This window comes from Leptodactylus fuscus, chromosome 5 (genome assembly GCF_031893055.1).
Source record: "Leptodactylus fuscus isolate aLepFus1 chromosome 5, aLepFus1.hap2, whole genome shotgun sequence".
Taxonomy (NCBI): domain Eukaryota; kingdom Metazoa; phylum Chordata; class Amphibia; order Anura; family Leptodactylidae; genus Leptodactylus; species Leptodactylus fuscus.
The window spans coordinates 161874781-161893190 of record NC_134269.1 but is presented as its reverse complement, the minus strand read 5'-3'; the positions used below and the strand labels follow the sequence as shown (position 1 = coordinate 161893190).

The 18410-nt window shown below is 41.8% G+C and overlaps 1 protein-coding gene across 1 annotated transcript in view; it reads right to left on the bottom strand.

The window, feature by feature from the left end:
• CDHR2 (cadherin related family member 2) overlaps window positions 1-18410 on the bottom strand; it is a 94648-nt gene that overhangs the window by 59148 nt on the left and 17090 nt on the right. The window contains exons 2-4 of the mRNA XM_075274705.1: window positions 6421-6488; window positions 4432-4500; window positions 2279-2418 (exon numbers count right to left, since the gene is read on the bottom strand). Coding sequence (XP_075130806.1) covers window positions 2279-2418; window positions 4432-4500; window positions 6421-6475 — 264 coding nt within the window. The 5' untranslated portion in view covers window positions 6476-6488. The remainder of the gene's footprint in view (window positions 1-2278; window positions 2419-4431; window positions 4501-6420; window positions 6489-18410) is intronic.

Sequence of the window (18410 nt, the reverse complement as noted above, 5' to 3'; positions counted from 1 at the left end):
TGGTGCCCAGAAGCTATTTTTTTTTATAAAACAAAACATACAATATATATTTGATATTATCATAATTTTAAGTATTCGATGAAAAAAAAACTTATCTTTACAGCAAAGTGCATTTCATAAAAACAAAACCCAATTAAAGGACATATTTACAGCCCCCCCCCCCCAAACTATTTAGAAAAGCTAAAAAAAAATATGATACGTACCACAAAATGGTGGCATCTAAAAATACAAATCATCATGCAAAAACAAGCCTACATATGTCTAGGTCAGCAGAGAAATAAAAAAAAAGTTATGGCTTTTAAAAATTCCAAACTATAGTTGACCAGTCTTGATATGGCAAATCAATTGATGGTGGGATTGCCTGTATCAATTATCCCACCTTCAACACTAACAACTAAACTGCACCTTCTGGGGAGTAGTTTAGCTTAAATGCAGTGACATTGCATACATTTGCTTATAAAATGTAATGATCCGTCACTCGGTATTTAATAAGTTAGGTGCTCAGAAAAGGCATCTCACCGCCATATTCAATGAAGAAAGAATATTTCTGGCACTCAACGGGAATTTTTCATATATTTATTTTAAAGGGGCTCTATCAGCAAAATCATGCTGCTAGAGCCCCACATATGCGTGCATAGCCTTTAAAAAGGCTATTCAGGCACCGTAAAAGTTATATTAAACTACCCCCCAGTTTTAAAATAATAACCTAAAAAAGAATGTGCTCTACTTACCGAACGTGCACGCTGGGCGGGCATTCTGGGTGTGTCTTCATCTTCATCCCCGCCTCTTCTTCCTCCGATGCCTTCGGGTCCCGTCCTCCTCCGGCGCTTGCTCGCGGACACTGATAAAAGAAAATAGCCTGGGCGCATGCGCAGTAGCCGTAGTAGAAGCCGCGTGCTACTGCGCATGCGCGCAAGCTATTTTTTTTTTATCAGTGTCCGCGAGCAAGCGCCGGAGGAGGACGGGACCCGAAGACATCGGAGGAAGAAGAGGCGGGGATGAAGATGAAGACACACCCAGAATGCCCGCCCAGCGTGCACGTTCGGTAAGTAGAGCACATTCTTTTTTAGGTTATTATTTTAAAACTGGGGGGTAGTTTAATATAACTTTTACGGTGTCTGAATAGCCTTTTTAAAGGCTATGCACGCATATGTGGGGCTCTAGCAGCATGATTTTGCTGATACAGCCCCTTTAAGCATCCAGAGTTATACAAGTAGACGTTTTGGTCAATTTAGACCTTCCTCAGTACAACGGATGCAGGAAGAGTGAACACATGGTGATTAGGAAAAGGTCACACTGGACCTTTTCCTAATCACCATGTGTTCACTCTTCTTGCATCCGTTGTACTGAGGAAGGTCTAAATTGACCGAAATGTCTACTTGTATAACTCTGGATGCTTAAAATAAATATATGAAAAATTCCCATTGAGTGCCAGAAATATTCTTTCTTTATACATTTGCTTATAATCAGTCAAATGGCGGAAAACGAAGAGAAATTCGTCTTCATTTTCTGCCACCGTATACGGACACAGGATACCTGTGATGGAATATCAGCAGGAATTGTTGAGTTGCGGAATTCAGCTGCAGATTCCAAGACAGTATCGAGCAGGACAAAGATTTCTTCTGTATCCTGCTGCGGAGTCCGTGCCAGAGTCCTATGTGTGAATGTACCCTAATTTTCCACTGGTTGAAAATTCCCAACACATATGATCTATTTTTGACAGAATAAAGCTTGCCATCGCACTAAGGCCGGGTTCACACGGAGTATTCTGGCTCGTTTATTTGGTACGTAGATGGCCGCCGCAAAATCACGGCTGCAAAATAGCGCCGCGTGTACGGTACCGGCTCCCATTGAAAACAATGGGAGTGTATACGGCCCGCAAATCCTCCCGTGGCGTCTACGTACCAAATGACGAGCCAGAATACTCCGTGTGAACCCGGCCTTATGTGTATGGTCACCTTAAGGGTTTAAGAAAAATGAGATCTCAGAGATCTCAGATGTGATCTTGGCATATGAAAGAATTACTTTACTTTCACTTCTTTTTTTTTCTAAAGACTGAACATGCCCTTTTTAAGCAAAGCCACACCCACTTGCCAAGCTATTTGGAAAATTTGCTCTCAAACCAAATGCAAAATGCAACACAGTTTGGTGCATTTTACGTAAAGGTCACACCATAACCACACTATTAATTATATGCCCAATATGTATTCTGTTTGAGGAATAAAGAGTAAATGTAAATATATGTTATATAAGAATAAGAGTTCCTATAACAGCTTACCTCATAGTCTAGAGGGAGAATGAGAGTTGCCTCACCATTGTTGTTGTTACAATTGAAATAGAAGGAATCTGGACCATATATGTTATATGTCAGAGTGTCCCCATCTTCATCTGTTGCATTAATGATGAAAGCAAGTGAACCTGTTTGAGATAAAGTGTGTGAAAATCCCTATTTATAGCTTTATGTAAGACAAAAGACTAAGGACACATGCTTGATCGGTGTTTTGTGACTATTTAACTCCATCTATGACTAGAATAGTCGCAAGGGGCATTCATGTGCTGGCCTTGCCATTTTTCTTGAAAGTGAGTGGGATCAGAAGAGGGCAGGGGTGACTGGTGACCACCATCACAGCATAATCTAAACCTAATTCAATTAAGTATTCCCTGCACTGCCACAGGAGAAATTTTGATAAATCCAACCCTTGACGAAAGCCCCTTGTGTCTTTAAAGAGGACCTTTCATCACATTGGGCACAGGCAGTTCTATATACCGCTGGAAAAGCCAACAGTGTGCTGAATTCAGCGCATTATCGGCTTTCCCGATCTGTGCCCCGGGTAAAGCGCTATCGTGTCGGTACCGTAGCGCTTTGCAGTCAGAAGGGCGTTTCTGACAGTCTTTCAGGAACGTCCTTCTCCACAGCAGTGCCTATCGCGCTGTAGAGTGTGAGCGAGGAGGAACGCCCCCTCCCTCTGCTCACAGTGCTCATCCATAGATGAGTATTATCAGGAGGGGAGGGGGGTGTTCCTCCCCGCTCACACTGTGCAGCGCGATAGGCGCTGCTGCAGAGAAGGACGTTCTTGGCTGACTGTCAGAAATGCTCGACTGACTGTAAAGCGCTATGGTACCAGGACCAATAGCGCTTTACCCGGGGCACAGATCGGGAAAGCCGATAGTGTGCTGAATTCAGTGCACTGTCGGCTTTCCAGCAGTATATGGAACTGCCTGTGCCCAATCTGATGAAAGGTCCTCTTTAGAGATGAGCGAACACTGTTCGGATGAGCCGATCCGAACAGCACGCACCCATAGAAATGAATGGAAGTACCTGTGACGCTGACTTTGCCGGCGGCTGGCCGGCGTCACAGGTGCTTCTATTCATTTCTATGGGTGCGTGCTGTTCGGATCGGCTGATCCGAACAGTGTTCGCTCATCTCTAGTCCTCTTTAAGGTTAAAAATGCCACTTTCATTTCCGCTGTGTCATCTGTATAAATAAAAGTGGCATCTTCAAAGTTGTTTCTAGAAGGTGGGAGAAGTCAGCTAGTAGCCTATTATCCCATTATCCAGAATAACTTCAGGTAAGAGTGCACTGCTGAAGAGACAAGTTGAAAGGACCAAGTTGTGCCTGGGGAAGGGAGTTGGAGCCAGAGTTAACACACATTCGCCACAGTACAAATGTACAGAGGATTAGAGATGGGAGTGCGAGCCCCATTGGAGTATTAACATAGGAGACCTCCTATGTCCTGGGCCAGAGTCAAATGTGGAATGCCGAGCAGCACTCACTGTTAAGAGTTCTAATTTTTAAGTGAAATAGAATGCCAAATGGGCGGAGCCAACAGTAATTAAAGTATAACTAAACTTTCAAACAACTTTTGATTTTCTGGCAGTATTTGTGTCATTAATACATTTTGTAAAATACTTTATTAACAAATTTTAACTCCTTTCTATGAAATCCTGCATCTCTTTATTCTTTCCCTTGCATCTGTATTGAGAGCTGTTCCTACCTCTCATCCAGTAACATGGCATACGGGCTTGGCGCATGTACGGGCTTCGTAACATGTACAGAACATGAGGGAAGGGGGCACTTCAAAAAGTTATATCTCTGGCGTTATAAAATGTACAAACTTGCTTTCGGTGTCATATGAAAGAGGACATCCTCATCTTGCAAATGAGACTAAGGTTGTAGTACTATATATATATATATTATTATTTCCCAAAATATTACTGGTTGAAAACACAATTGGGATTAGGATATTTATATGCAGCTACATAATATGTAGAATATAAATATCTTAATCCCAATTGTGTTTTCAACATCACATCCTTATGAATTCTTATGTCTATTATTTGTTGCTTGCATTGTCTCCTACACTTTATACCTGATGAAGGGGTTTACCTAAAACGTAGCAGCCCTAATTGATAACTTAGGTTTCACTCACCAAGGGGTAAATCTTCTGGTATCAGCTCAAAAGGATTTCCATGAATAACAGGTCGTTTGTTAGCAGTGACTGAAAAGCAATGTTTAAGTCTTACATTAAGGAGAAACGAAATACAAACTGGTATGACAAGTATGAGTTTAATGCATAATGTATAAAATCATAGAAAAATATAGCAAGTAATATTCAAATATATTCAAATCATAGAAACATAGTAATATTCACATATATTCATATCAATAATAGCAGAACACACATGAAACTCAGTTATTTTGGGGAAGAAAATGGGCCTCTTTTATCAAAACTGTCTATCATAAAACGTGACCTATTGCCCATAGCAAGGAGAGCTTAGATTTCATTCCTTAGGCTAAGGTCCCCCGTAGGAGGCTGCAGCGAAAAAGCAATGCTGGAAAAACTATGGTGGAAACACATTGCGTTTTTCCGACAGCACTTTTCACAGAGTTTTTTTCTGTAGACTTTCTTCTTCAATTATACATATAGTGTAAAACCACTAGTGTTTCTGTAGGTATAATTGACTTGCTGCAATTTTCAAAAACGCAACAGTTTTGGAAATCGCATTTCTGCTACAGGTATTTTTCTGCAATGTGTGGGGGGGATTCGCTAGAATTCCATCCACTTTGCAGGGACTTCAGTGATAAAACTGCTCTGGGAAAAGCAAAACTTCACTGCTATTAGTGGTTATGGGTAACAGTAAGTTTTCTTGTTACATATGTTTGATAAACGGTGCTCAACATGTGCTTGACCTACGTGAAATACAAACTAATAAAAGTTTTCAGTACTATTTGCTCTATAACATTCAGTAGCTTCCTGTCTATTAAAGACCACAATCACTTCTCCAAATGTTTTAGAACATGCTCAATTCAATGAGTAATGTCAATTCTAAAGCAACTTTTCACAACTGAAGAGGCCAATTGAATATAATAATCTTATTTTTAAATTGTTTAAGAAATGCTGCCTTCTCCATTTGTCAAGATGCTTTCCAAAAAATATGGAATAGGTCTTATTCCTGTCTGATTTTACCATCTTGCTCCTGTGGCTCCTATTCATTGAATGAAAGAAGCCATGGAAGCACGTGCGGCATATGGGTGATGTCCATGTGTCACCTGCATGTCACCTGTGTCGTTCATTCATGGCCACCAGTTAGCACACTGTGCAACCAGCTTAAGACTGCACTGAAAGATTTTGCCAGTGATTCTGTTTGGGAATTGCTAGGACAGCAATTCCCCAGTAGCTGCTGGAAAACCTGGGAAGGGGCACAAGAGACAGTGAGCCCTAAGCTGAAGCCCCCCACTATCCCTTCCTGCTTGCCTGGTCCTATCCTATGCAATAGGTGGCAACTTGGAGACAATCCCTTCCTATATACGTGATACACAAAGACAAGACAAACAACAACAAAGCGAGGTCAGCTGGCCAGGGTTCAGTAACAGTCAAGCAATGCAGTGCCAAATCGAAGTCCAAAAGAATAGTCAATAGGGAAAGCCAGAGGTCAGGATTAAGAATACAAGTAACAAAACAGCAAGAGAAAACGCCAGCAAGCACAAGGCAATAGTAAGCACCAGTGTGAATGTGAGCCAAGAATAAATAGGGAGGAAGTACCCTCCCTGAACCTGATAGGAAGGCAGGCTGTCAATCACAGGGCAAGACTAAATGCAACCATTAGAGAAGCAGAGGGAAATGAATGTGAAAGCAGACAGGTGAGGTGGAAAATCAATTACCAAACTAGAGCCGTGTTCACACAGTGCAACCAAAAACTTTAAACAAGGAATCAAACTGCACAAGCCTCATGCACCGCCGCATGCGAGCACAGGGCGACGCAGTGAACCGAGCAGGCAGAGACGTTACAGATTCTTTCAATGTTTCTTCAGGGACCACTCCTTCTCCACCACTTTCGTTATTGTATTATCAAACTATGAAAAAACTGTAAAATATGTTATTAACATTAAAAACATGCTTAAAAACCAAGAGTAATACCTTGGCCACCGCCATCCAGAAGGAGGAAAGGGAGAAGGCAGAGGATCCAGATCATTCCAGCATGTGTCCTATAAACAGAAATATGTACATGAATCATACGTGTGCATAGATGATACACAAATGAGGACGCTCTTATGTTATATGTGACTAATATTGTTGATAATGATGGAAATTGTATTGCACATGTGCATTTTTTTTCCTGAGCACAGCACATAACTCCTGCGATCCAGCACATGTATGCTATACACTGCTATACTAATATGATAAAAGGAAAATGTTTGTTTTGGTACCGTGTTAGCCAGTGGTTATAAAATATAAAAAACAAAAAAAAAACTTTGCAAGTCTTCAGTAGGTGATACCTTTTTTAATGGCTAACTCATAATGATGACAGAATATGACGTTTCGAAGCTTTCCTCTGAGCTTCTTCTTCAGATATAACTAAAAAACACTCTGTAGAGGCTGCATATTTATAACTGGACACAGGGCTAGAATTACAGGAGGGAGGGGGGAAGAGGCTTATTACTATATACTTATAACAACAAACAATCAATTGCCAGATCCCCCAGTTCTTATCTTAATGGCTGTCTTAATGATGTGTATAAAAAGACATAAACCCACGTGAGATGTTCATCCCATTGTCCAACGTCTAGAATAGGGTCATGGCCTTGTACTCATAAATCAGTCGCTGTTTCCTTGATTTAAAGTTCCCTTTTAAGATCAAGATTTTCATGTCATTGATGATGCTGTGGTGTTCCTGGCAAAAATGATTTGGCACGGGAAGATCAGTTCTCTGTTGTTTGATTGTATGGCGATGTGAATTAATTCTCATTCTGAGTTTCTGACCCGTCTCTCCAACATACAGATTTTCAGTGGAACATTTGGTGCAAATGATCAAATACACCACATTAGGTGTGTTACAGGTGAACGTACCTGGGATTTTATATTCCCTGTTAGAGTTTGGTATCTCTATCTTGTCAGTGGTCAGTATGTGGGGGCAGGTTTTGCACCTCTTCTGTCCACATGGGAATGTTCCTTTGTTAGTTGGAGGTGACAGAGAGCTGCTAATAATCATATTCCTGAGGTTTGGTGGCTGTCTGTAGCATAGGAGAGGGGGGTCAGAAAATATGGATTTTAGACGGTTGTCTTTTTGCAGTAGTGGATGTAATTTGCGTGTGATTCCTCTCAGCATCTCCAGGTGGGGGTTGTATGTGACAACCAGGGGTACCCGAGTGTTCTCCTGTTTGGTATTGTATTTTAATAACTCCGATCTTGGTATCCTGGTGGCTCTGGTGATTTGGTTATCAACTGTTCTTGGATGGTAACCCTGCCTCAAGAATGTGTTTTTGAGGCCCCCAAGGTGTTCGTCCCTATCTGCAGGGTTTGAACATATGCGATGGTATCTGATGGCCTGGCTGTATACAATGGAGTTCTTTATGTGTTTAGGATGAAAACTATCCCATCTTAGGTACGTAGGGCGGTCAATTGGTTTCCGATACAGCGATGTCTCAATTTTGTTGTCCTGTATCTTGATGACTGCATCCAGGAAGTTTATTTCGGAAATAAATAAACTTCCTGGATGCAGTCATCAAGATACAGGACAACAAAATTGAGACATCGCTGTATCGGAAACCAATTGACCGCCCTACGTACCTAAGATGGGATAGTTTTCATCCTAAACACATAAAGAACTCCATTGTATACAGCCAGGCCATCAGATACCATCGCATATGTTCAAACCCTGCAGATAGGGACGAACACCTTGGGGGCCTCAAAAACACATTCTTGAGGCAGGGTTACCATCCAAGAACAGTTGATAACCAAATCACCAGAGCCACCAGGATACCAAGATCGGAGTTATTAAAATACAATACCAAACAGGAGAACACTCGGGTACCCCTGGTTGTCACATACAACCCCCACCTGGAGACGCTGAGAGGAATCACACGCAAATTACATCCACTACTGCAAAAAGACAACCGTCTAAAATCCATATTTTCTGACCCCCCTCTCCTATGCTACAGACAGCCACCAAACCTCAGGAATATGATTATTAGCAGCTCTCTGTCACCTCCAACTAACAAAGGAACATTCCCATGTGGACAGAAGAGGTGCAAAACCTGCCCCCACATACTGACCACTGACAAGATAGAGATACCAAACTCTAACAGGGAATATAAAATCCCAGGTACGTTCACCTGTAACACACCTAATGTGGTGTATTTGATCATTTGCACCAAATGTTCCACTGAAAATCTGTATGTTGGAGAGACTGGTCAGAAACTCAGAATGAGAATTAATTCACATCGCCATACAATCAAACAACAGAGAACTGATCTTCCCGTGCCAAATCATTTTTGCCAGGAACACCACAGCATCATCAATGACATGAAAATCTTGATCTTAAAAGGGAACTTTAAATCAAGGAAACAGCGACTGATTTATGAGTACAAGGCCATGACCCTATTCCAGACGTTGGACAATGGGATGAACATCTCACGTGGGTTTATGTCTTTTTATACACATCATTAAGACAGCCATTAAGATAAGAACTGGGGGATCTGGCAATTGATTGTTTGTTGTTATAAGTATATAGTAATAAGCCTCTTCCCCCCTCCCTCCTGTAATTCTAGCCCTGTGTCCAGTTATAAATATGCAGCCTCTACAGAGTGTTTTTTAGTTATATCTGAAGAAGAAGCTCAGAGGAAAGCTTCGAAACGTCATATTCTGTCATCATTATGAGTTAGCCATTAAAAAAGGTATCACCTACTGAAGACTTGCAAAGTTTTTTTTTTGTTTTTTATACTAATATGAGATATTTCTATATCGCTAAATATTCTGGTTGGGCACAATTTTGGTAGTGTCTTTTCATGTCCACGACTAGCTCCACTTTCAATTTGATCACCATATTGGGATAGGTAGAGATCATGTAATTTCTGCTCTTGGTGCTTTTCAGATTTGCGTATGTTTAGCAATAGCCAAATCTCCATTCCATTGAAGGGGTTGTCCAGAATAAACTGATCTTTCTAATCTAACCTAATCCCACCCCCAGCTACCTTCTAAATTACTTATTGTACAATAAAGTTATATTTACCTAGAAAGCCAGGGCAGTCATGTGACCACCCCTAGCACATTTTCCAATTTTCCGATGTCATTCCATATTTCCGTTTCTGGAAATGGAACGTCACCAATACTACCCCCCTCCCGCTTTGGCATCATACTTACCTGTCATGGTGTGTGGATCTTCTGGGCACAGGACGACACTTATTCAGGGCTCATGTCTGCGCAATAGAGCCAGAGTTCTAGAACAACAAGTGAGGTCCCATGCCCAGAAAGTCTTGCCCAGAAGACAGGTAAGTATGATAAGGTAGCGGGTGAGTTAGTTAGGAAGGGCTAATCGTGGACGGCCAACTAGGGAAACAGGGAGAAGGAGCAAGTGAGAAAGGAAGGGGGAGGGAGAGGGATGGCGTCAGCTCTGAGTGACGTGCAAGACATCATGGTAGTTCTAGGAAAACAGAACAGCAAGATACCCATGTAAACAAATGCAGAGGATGCCAGGAGCTCCCAGAGAAACCCAGAAATCATTCAAAATACTGCTAAAGGTATTTGCTTGCACTCATTGCACTTATTAAAGCTATACTTGAAGCAGAAAGTCTTCATAGGAAACCTCTGCAAACTTTCTGTGCAAAGCAATGTAGGAAGAACTGTAATGCGTTGCCGCCATGGTTTGTCCCACAGCGCTTTTTTGCTGTTGAACACTACATGGGGCCTTAGCCTTAAGGATCTTTACCTCTTGGATAAAGCAGTTACAAAGAAGATTACATGGCCTAAAGGACCTGTCCTGCATTACATGGACAACCCGTTGATTTGAAAGGACACTAGGAGGAATTCCTCAATCCCTTTATAGCAATTTTGTCATGTACAGGGATGATACTGTGGCACACATTTGGCATAGGACCCTTGTTTCTTTATAGAATGTAGGCGAAGTGAGCCAGGACAGGCTGGAGAAATTTCAGCCCAACAGATTAATTATAGGTTACACCAGTTTTCTAGCGTGAGGTATAATAGAAATCTACACAAGTCCATAATTGGTGATAATTTTCATTCTAGTGCAGAGATGTCTAAATAATTTATGAAGAGGCAATAACCTGTCCTTGACAGAATTATATATCAATTGGCTATTATGTTTGGAAAATTGTCACAAAATATCATTTAACCACTTCAGTACCGGGCCAATTTGTGGTCCAGGACCAGACACATTTTAGGTTTATTTTGTATGTGCGGTTTTATGGACTGTAACATTTTTCCCGTATGTCTCAGTCAACTAATTTTTGCATTTTTTTTTCGGGGACACATAGGGCTTTATTTTTATGTTGTTTTTATTTTCAAATGTGTTTTAATTTTTTTTATATCCGGGAAAATATAAACATAATAAGAGGGAAATTGTGTCTGGTTTTCAATTTATTTATTTTTTATTTAATAACACAAAGTGTCACTGAAAAACTTTATAAAATAGTTTTTCCTCTTCGTTACAGTAATTTTTATTTTGTATGGTGTCGTCGAGGGTGGGACTATAACCATTAAAAACAGCATTTTATTAGCGTATTATTATTATTTATTATTATTATTTTATTTACATTTTTTTAAAAACTTTAATTTTTTTTTTTTTTTTCAGATTGTGATAAGAGACCTTTGGAGACATCCAAAGGTGATAAGAGACCTTTGGGGACATCTCATCACTTTTCTCTTTGTTAGGGAGGCTGAGATTCTCCTATAACTGGAGCTGGTACATTTAGCCCCAGTTGCAGGAGGAATACAGCCTCCAGCATGCTGTATACACAGTATACAGAGCTGATCTGGGTCCTGTAGGACTCAGCAGCTCTTGCAAGATGCTGCTCCCGGCGGATCACGTGACCTCCGGGTCAGAGGGCGGCTGCATCATGGCAGCGCCCATAGCCGTGTATACAGCGCTCATTGTGCGCTGTATACACAGCGATCGAGATGGCAGGGAAGGGAATAAACCTTCCCTGCCATCTCTCTGGGAGCTCCGGGTGAAGTTACAGCCGGCTCCCAGCTTCAGTAGCTGCACGATCTCCGTGCAGCTACTGTGTTCTGACTGGATGTACCGGTACGTCCTGTCAGAACAAGGCAACCACTTCCCGGACGTTTATACTCTATGGGCGGTCCATAAGTGGTTAAAGAGCACCTTTCACCACCTCCACCATCTCAAGTTCTAAGCAACTGTTAGTAGTTGCCACTGATTCCAGCACAGTTGGAATTTTGCTTCTAGCCTCCAACTTTCCCAAGCAACAAGCACAGTTAGTTTTGGTCCTGATGTGTTACTTAGGTTCTGTAATGTCAGAAGATCATTGTCAGGCAGGGGGTTTGAGTAAGAACTCCAATTAGAGGTGGACAGTGTCATATCCCCTTGTCTACTCCTGCCTGGCATCGCCCTCCTAGCAGTACAGAACCTAAATAGCATATGAAGCACTAAAACTAAGAGCATTGACTGTTCTAGAACAGTGGGAGCTAGAGAAATAATTCCAACTGCGCCAGAATCAATGGTGCAACACCTATTAAATGATATAAAGAACTGGACTTGTAGGAGTTGGTGAAAGCTTACATTTTCTCCAAAGTGTGACAGCCAACGTATTGCAAACCCAGCAGAGACTCATCAGCAGATACCAACAAAAAAGGACATCCTAAATCAAGACACCAAAAATAACATTAATTTGGAAAAGTTTTGTTTATAGGGACATGCGCCTTTAACAAAGAGAATGGACATGTAGGTTATTCATATATTTCCATGATGAACAACAGGGGAAAGGCAAAATACAAATGTGGGGGGCTAATAATATCTTATGAAAAATTATGTATAGAGGTAGAGGCAGCGATTATTCTATCTGTCCATCTCTCTCCCAGAGAGATGCAGTTTGGATCTTGCCAGACTGGTTATGCAAGACACTATGCACTGTGCTATCTTACAAAGAGACTAATTAAAATGGAGACAGTTCGGCAGGGACTACGGGCACTGTTAGGAAAGGATCAAAGACCAAAGACCCTTCCAAAGATAAAGGGACAAGAGAAGGGTAATTAAGCTAATTGTCTCCAACAAGGATGTCTATTGTCTTTAGGATACCATGAGATAGACATCTAGGATGTGTATTTGAGACATGTGCTGATGACTGCCATTTTGTGTGGCCATGTGGTCACCATACCATGTGCTCACTGACTCCATTTTAGAGTAAAGCCAGCCTTCAGGGGGGTGTGACCTCTCTCCAGTTTCTTATCCAATAGATATGCATCAGGGCTATTGTTACAAACTTCTCCACCAATAGATGTATGCTAATTATACTAGCCAATCCTGTTCTGTCTATGCCATGTGATATATACTTTGTTCTAGCCACCATTAAACCAGAATCCATTTTGATACACGACCACCATGTGTCTCTGATGATTCTCCGGGCTAAAGATGGCGGCAGCCGATCTTGGCCTGTTAATTAATTTTCCTTTACAGACAGCATATCTCTGGGGGTATTAGGATTCCCCCGACAGAAATTGTCGCCCAAACGTGCGGCTTGAGAGATGAGGAGACGGTTTGCTGATCCCCCGGACGACCAGATTACAGGAGTGCTTGGAAATACAGATCCAACAAAGTCAGCGCTGCAAGGTAAGAACTTTAATCTTACCAGTTTGATCTGTGTTTCTAAGAACTTTTGTATTCCTGTCCGAGTGTGAGGTAAACACATATGTTCCTTATATAGATAGCTCAAGCTTTTTGCAAAGAACCTAAAAGAATATATATTGTCTGTAAAGGGGGTGGGAATGTTATACCTCATTCTTTGTATACTGTCCATGCTGTCATTTGATTGATACATCTGTTATAAAGTGTATAAGGCGGTACAGGCAGCTTCCATCTTTAGTTAAAAGACAGAGATTAGTTCAGTGAAAATGGGGAGTAATCTGTGTGATCCCCCAAATAAATCTGTGTGGTTCCGGGGAGTAATCTGTGTGATCCCCCAAATAAATCTGTGTGGTTCCGGGGAGTAATCTGTGTGATCCCCCAAATAAATCTGTGTGATCCCCCAAATAAATCTGTGTGGTTCTGGGGAGTAATCTGTGTGATCCCCCAAATAAATATACCCCATATGAACTAATAGAGATGAGAGAGAAAAGAAGTTGCCGCCCAAGTAAAAGAAAAAGGGAAAATAAATAAATAAAAATCCTTAAGAGAGCAGGGGTTCCTAAGATATAACAAATTTTGGGAACCAATGGAGATTAGATCATGCAGGACAGATACAGGAGCATCAGTTACAAAGGGATATATGCTCTAATTGAAGAACAGAATGGGGGGAGTGCAGAGTCAGCCGGTATGGAAATCAACCCAAAAGATGGTTTAAGGAAAGAGCAGTTAGAAATGGAGGTGAGAAACTGCTGATAAGATGTTGGATAGTTGGAAAAACAAATTAAGTAAGGAATGGTTACAGAAATAAGGTATTAAGTGTGTGTATATTTTCCTTAGTGTAAGGAAATGCATAGTGGACACACACTCAGTCCAGTTAAAAGATCAATGCGTTCTGCACATGGCATTGTGTTGTTGATGTGCCATGTGAGTGATGATGAAGGTCAGGCCCCTCCCCTCCAGTGTGACTCGTATATATCCACAGCAGAGGTATACAGGATACAGGTTTTGCTAGGATTCAACAAAAGGGGGGAGGGGAGACACGGCAGGTAGCTAAGATTTCAGCTATGAGTGATACGATGTAACATCATTGGTATAATGTATGGAGAATTATGAATATATGGTTTAATAATTTGTAACTGTATAATGTAAGCTGTTTTTAGAAATGCCAGTATTTGATTTTTAAAACTTGTGTAACAGTGGTAAAAACTTTGATTGGAATCTCATAAAGAAAAATGTTAAAATTCTGGCAGTTGGCCCTTAAGGCAAAACCTCAAATATAGTTTAAAAGGTTCTGAACATCTGTGGTAATTAGAAGAGAGGGGTTTGCCATAGACATATTCAAAAACTGCACAAAGATATTAATATGTAATGTTGGTATCAGTATTGGCTGTTTAAATCATATTTAATGTCTTTAGAATTGGATTAATGGCATAAATTTTAGATAATCATTATTATGTTTATTTTTCAGTGATACACATTGAAGATGAAGCCATGTAATGATTTGTTTGTTTATTTTTTTTCCTCAATATTCAGCTGTGCGGGAATTATAACTAACCCTGTGATTATTTGTAGGAAAATAAGATTGTCCATCCTGAGACAATAAGTGATATATCACTGTACAAAATATATGAAAACTTGACAAGTTCTTTATGATTTAATGGATGTGTGTTGTCTGGAGCTCCAGTGTGAAGTATGCATATATGTATGGAAATGAATGGGCCCATATGTGTTACATGTCTTCTGGTAAATATGAGATGTACTTAGTCATTGTTATTTAGATGATCCTTCTGATATGGGATTAGGCACCATAAAGGGGTAGGCAATGCATGTGAGCTATCTTAATATGTACATGCAGGTAAAGATAAATCATAGTTTTGAAAAACAAAAGTGGTATTTCTGCGGCATTGTTTGCTACAAGGTGATAGACATCTGACTAAGTAGATTAGAAGTCACTCGAATATCTGCTCTGTAATGTGTTTTTGTGTATAAATTCTTGTTATGATGGGGGAGGGGGGAGATAGATTGATCCCTTAAAGTTTTTGCCTTCTCTGCTGATATATATTTTGAGAATTTAATGAATTAGTTGTAATTCTGGAATAATTAGAAGTTGTAGAGAATTGAATTTACTTAGGATTGTATAAATAAGTCTGAATACAGGTTTGGCAAGTTTTAGCCAGCCAGTCACTTACAATGGCTGGACCCTCATGTCTTAATTAGTGTCTTAATTAGGTCTCAAAAGTCCTATTGTTTAATGGCTATTGTATTAGGATTCCCCCGACACAAAGTTATAGAAAATGATGCTGCAGTATTGTTATTTTATGAGAACTATAAGCATTTAGTGAAACGGACATGTCCAGAGAACTGAATTCTCCTTTAGTTAAAGGGTTTGTCCAGGCAAAAATGGACAACCCTTTTAACGTTTAAATCAGCTGGGGCAGTGAAAAACATATGATGCTCCGGTGTCCTCCCACTTGTCCAGGTTATTCTACTCCAAAGGCGTGTCCCGGGACTCTTCCGGTGTTGTGCTGAAGCCGCTGACTGGACTTAGTGGTCATGTGAGTGCTAAAACCAATCTGTGGCTTCAGCTGGCCTCAGGAAGAGGACCGTGATGTCAAATGTACTGACATTGCAGGCCCTTCACTGACTTGCCTAGACAACTCCTTTAAGCCATCAATATCAGATTTCTGGGGGACCTGACACCTGAGACCCCCTTCTATTAACTAAGTGAAGGGACTGCACTGTGTCTCCTCCATTGTTCACTAGGCACAGGTGGAATCCAATGATCTGATATTGATGGCCCATCCTAATAATAGGTTATCTCATGTAGTCCTGAAAACACTTCAAGTTAAAGGGGTTTTCTAGGTTAAATTTGTCACCAATTAAAGATGGTCAGGGGTGTGATACCTGAGTACCCAGGCCGATCAGCTGTTTAAAAAGGCTTCCTGAGCGCTGAGGCCTCTTCAGTACATACTAAGCACAGTACCATACATTTGTACAGAAGCCTAGCTCAGTCAATTCACTTGAAAGGGACAGAGCTGCGGTCAGGCCATGTGACTGAAAAACATAATGTCACTTGATCTGTGAAGCGGAAGCAGTTCTGAGAGAGTGTCACTGCCACTGCCAAATGTTGGACTCAAAATCATCAATATACAAGTACTGGAGAACCACTTTAATAACCGTCTTTTTTCTGGAACAGCTGTATGTCACATAATAAGGCCTTCATTATTACCCTCAACAGAGGCAGCACCACTATGCTCTCTTAACTATAGGGGTCTTTGCTCCAATATCACTTTATCTGCACATTCATGTGAACTGTACATTGTAGTGTATGACGCATATAACAGTAAACACTCGTTCTGCTGTTATCACTAGAGATGAGCGAACACTAAAATGTTCGAGGTTCGAAATTCGAATCGAACAGCCGCTCACTGTTCGTGTGTTCGAACGGGTTTCGAACCCCATTATAGTCTATGGGGAACATATACTCGTTAAGGGGGAAACCCAAATCCGTGTCTGGAGGGTCACCAAGTCCACTATGACACCACAGGAAATGATGCCAACACCTCTGGAATGACACTGGGACAGCAGGGGAAGCATGTCTGGGGGCATCTAACACACCAAAGACCCTCTATTACCCCAACATCACAGCCTAACAACTACACACTTTACACACTCAATACCACCTCTCTGACAGTAGGAAAACACCTTGAAATATGTGTATTTGGCACTTGCAGTGAGGAGAGCTTGTCACCAGCAGTGAATTTGGCCCTTGTAGTAAGTTGAGGTTGGCACCAACATTTGTTTTGAAAATGAGGGTGGAGGGAGCCTCTAACCAGCAGAGTTTAGGCAAATTCATGGTGGAGGGAGCCTCTAAAAACCCCAGTTTGGACCAATTCAAGGTGGAGGGAGCCTCTAAAAACCCCAATTTGGACCAATTCATGGTGGAGGGAGCCTCTAACCAGCCCAATTTGGACCAATTCATGGTGGAGGGAGCCTCTAAAAACCCCAGTTTGGACCAATTCATGGTGGAGGGAGCCTCTAAAAACCCCAGTTTGGACCAATTCATGGTGGAGGGAGCCTCTAAACAGCCCAGTTTGGGCAAATTCATGGTGGAGGGAGCCTCTAAAAACCCCAGTTTGGACCAATTCATGGTGGAGGGAGCCTCTAAAAACCCCAGTTTGGACCAATTCATGGTGGAGGGAGCCTCTAAACAGCCCAGTTTGGACCAATTCATCGTGGAGGGAGCCTCTAAAAACCCCAATTTGGACCAATTCATGGTGGAGGGAGCCTCTAAACAGCCCAGTTTGGACCAATTCATGGTGGAGGGAGCCTCTAAAAACCCCAATTTGGACCAATTCATGGTGGAGGGAGCCTCTAACCAGCCCAGTTTGGACCAATTCATGGTGGAGGGAGCCTCTAACCAGCCCAGTTTGGGCAAATTCATGGTGGAGGGAGCCTCTAAAAACCCCAATTTGGACCAATTCATGGTGGAGGGAGCCTCTAAACAGCCCAGTTTGGGCAAATTCATGGTGGAGGGAGACTCTAAAAACCCCAGTTTGGACCAATTCATGGTGGAGGGAGCCTCTAAAAACCCCAGTTTGGACCAATTCATGGTGGAGGGAGCCTCTAAAAAACCCAGTTTGGACCAATTTATGGTGGAGGGAGCCTCTAAACAGCCCAGTTTGGGCAAATTCATGGTGGAGGGAGCCTCTAAAAACCCCAGTTTGGACCAATTCATGGTGGAGGGAGCCTCTAAAAAACTCAGTTTGGACCAATTCATGGTGGAGGGAGCCTCTAACCAGCCCAGTTTGGACCAATTCATGGTGGAGGGAGCCTCTAAAAACCCCAGTTTGGACCAATTCATGGTGGAGGGAGCCTCTAAACAGCCCAGTTTGGACCAATTCATGGTGGAGGGAGCCTCTAAAAACCCCAATTTGGACCAATTCATGGTGGAGGGAGCCTCTAACCAGCCCAGTTTGGACCAATTCATGGTGGAGGGAGCCTCTAACCAGCCCAGTTTGGACCAATTCATGGTGGAGGGAGCCTCTAACCAGCCCAGTTTGGACCAATTCATGGTGGAGGGAGCCTCTAAAAACCCCAGTTTGGACCAATTCATGGTGGAGGGAGCCTCTAAAAACCCCAGTTTGGACCAATTCATGCTGGAGGGAGCCTCTAAACAGCCCAGTTTGGGCAAATTCATGGTGGAGGGAGCCTCTAAAAACCCCAGTTTGGACCAATTCATGGTGGAGGGAGCCTCTAAAAACCCCAGTTTGGACCAATTCATGGTGGAGGGAGCCTCTAAACAGCC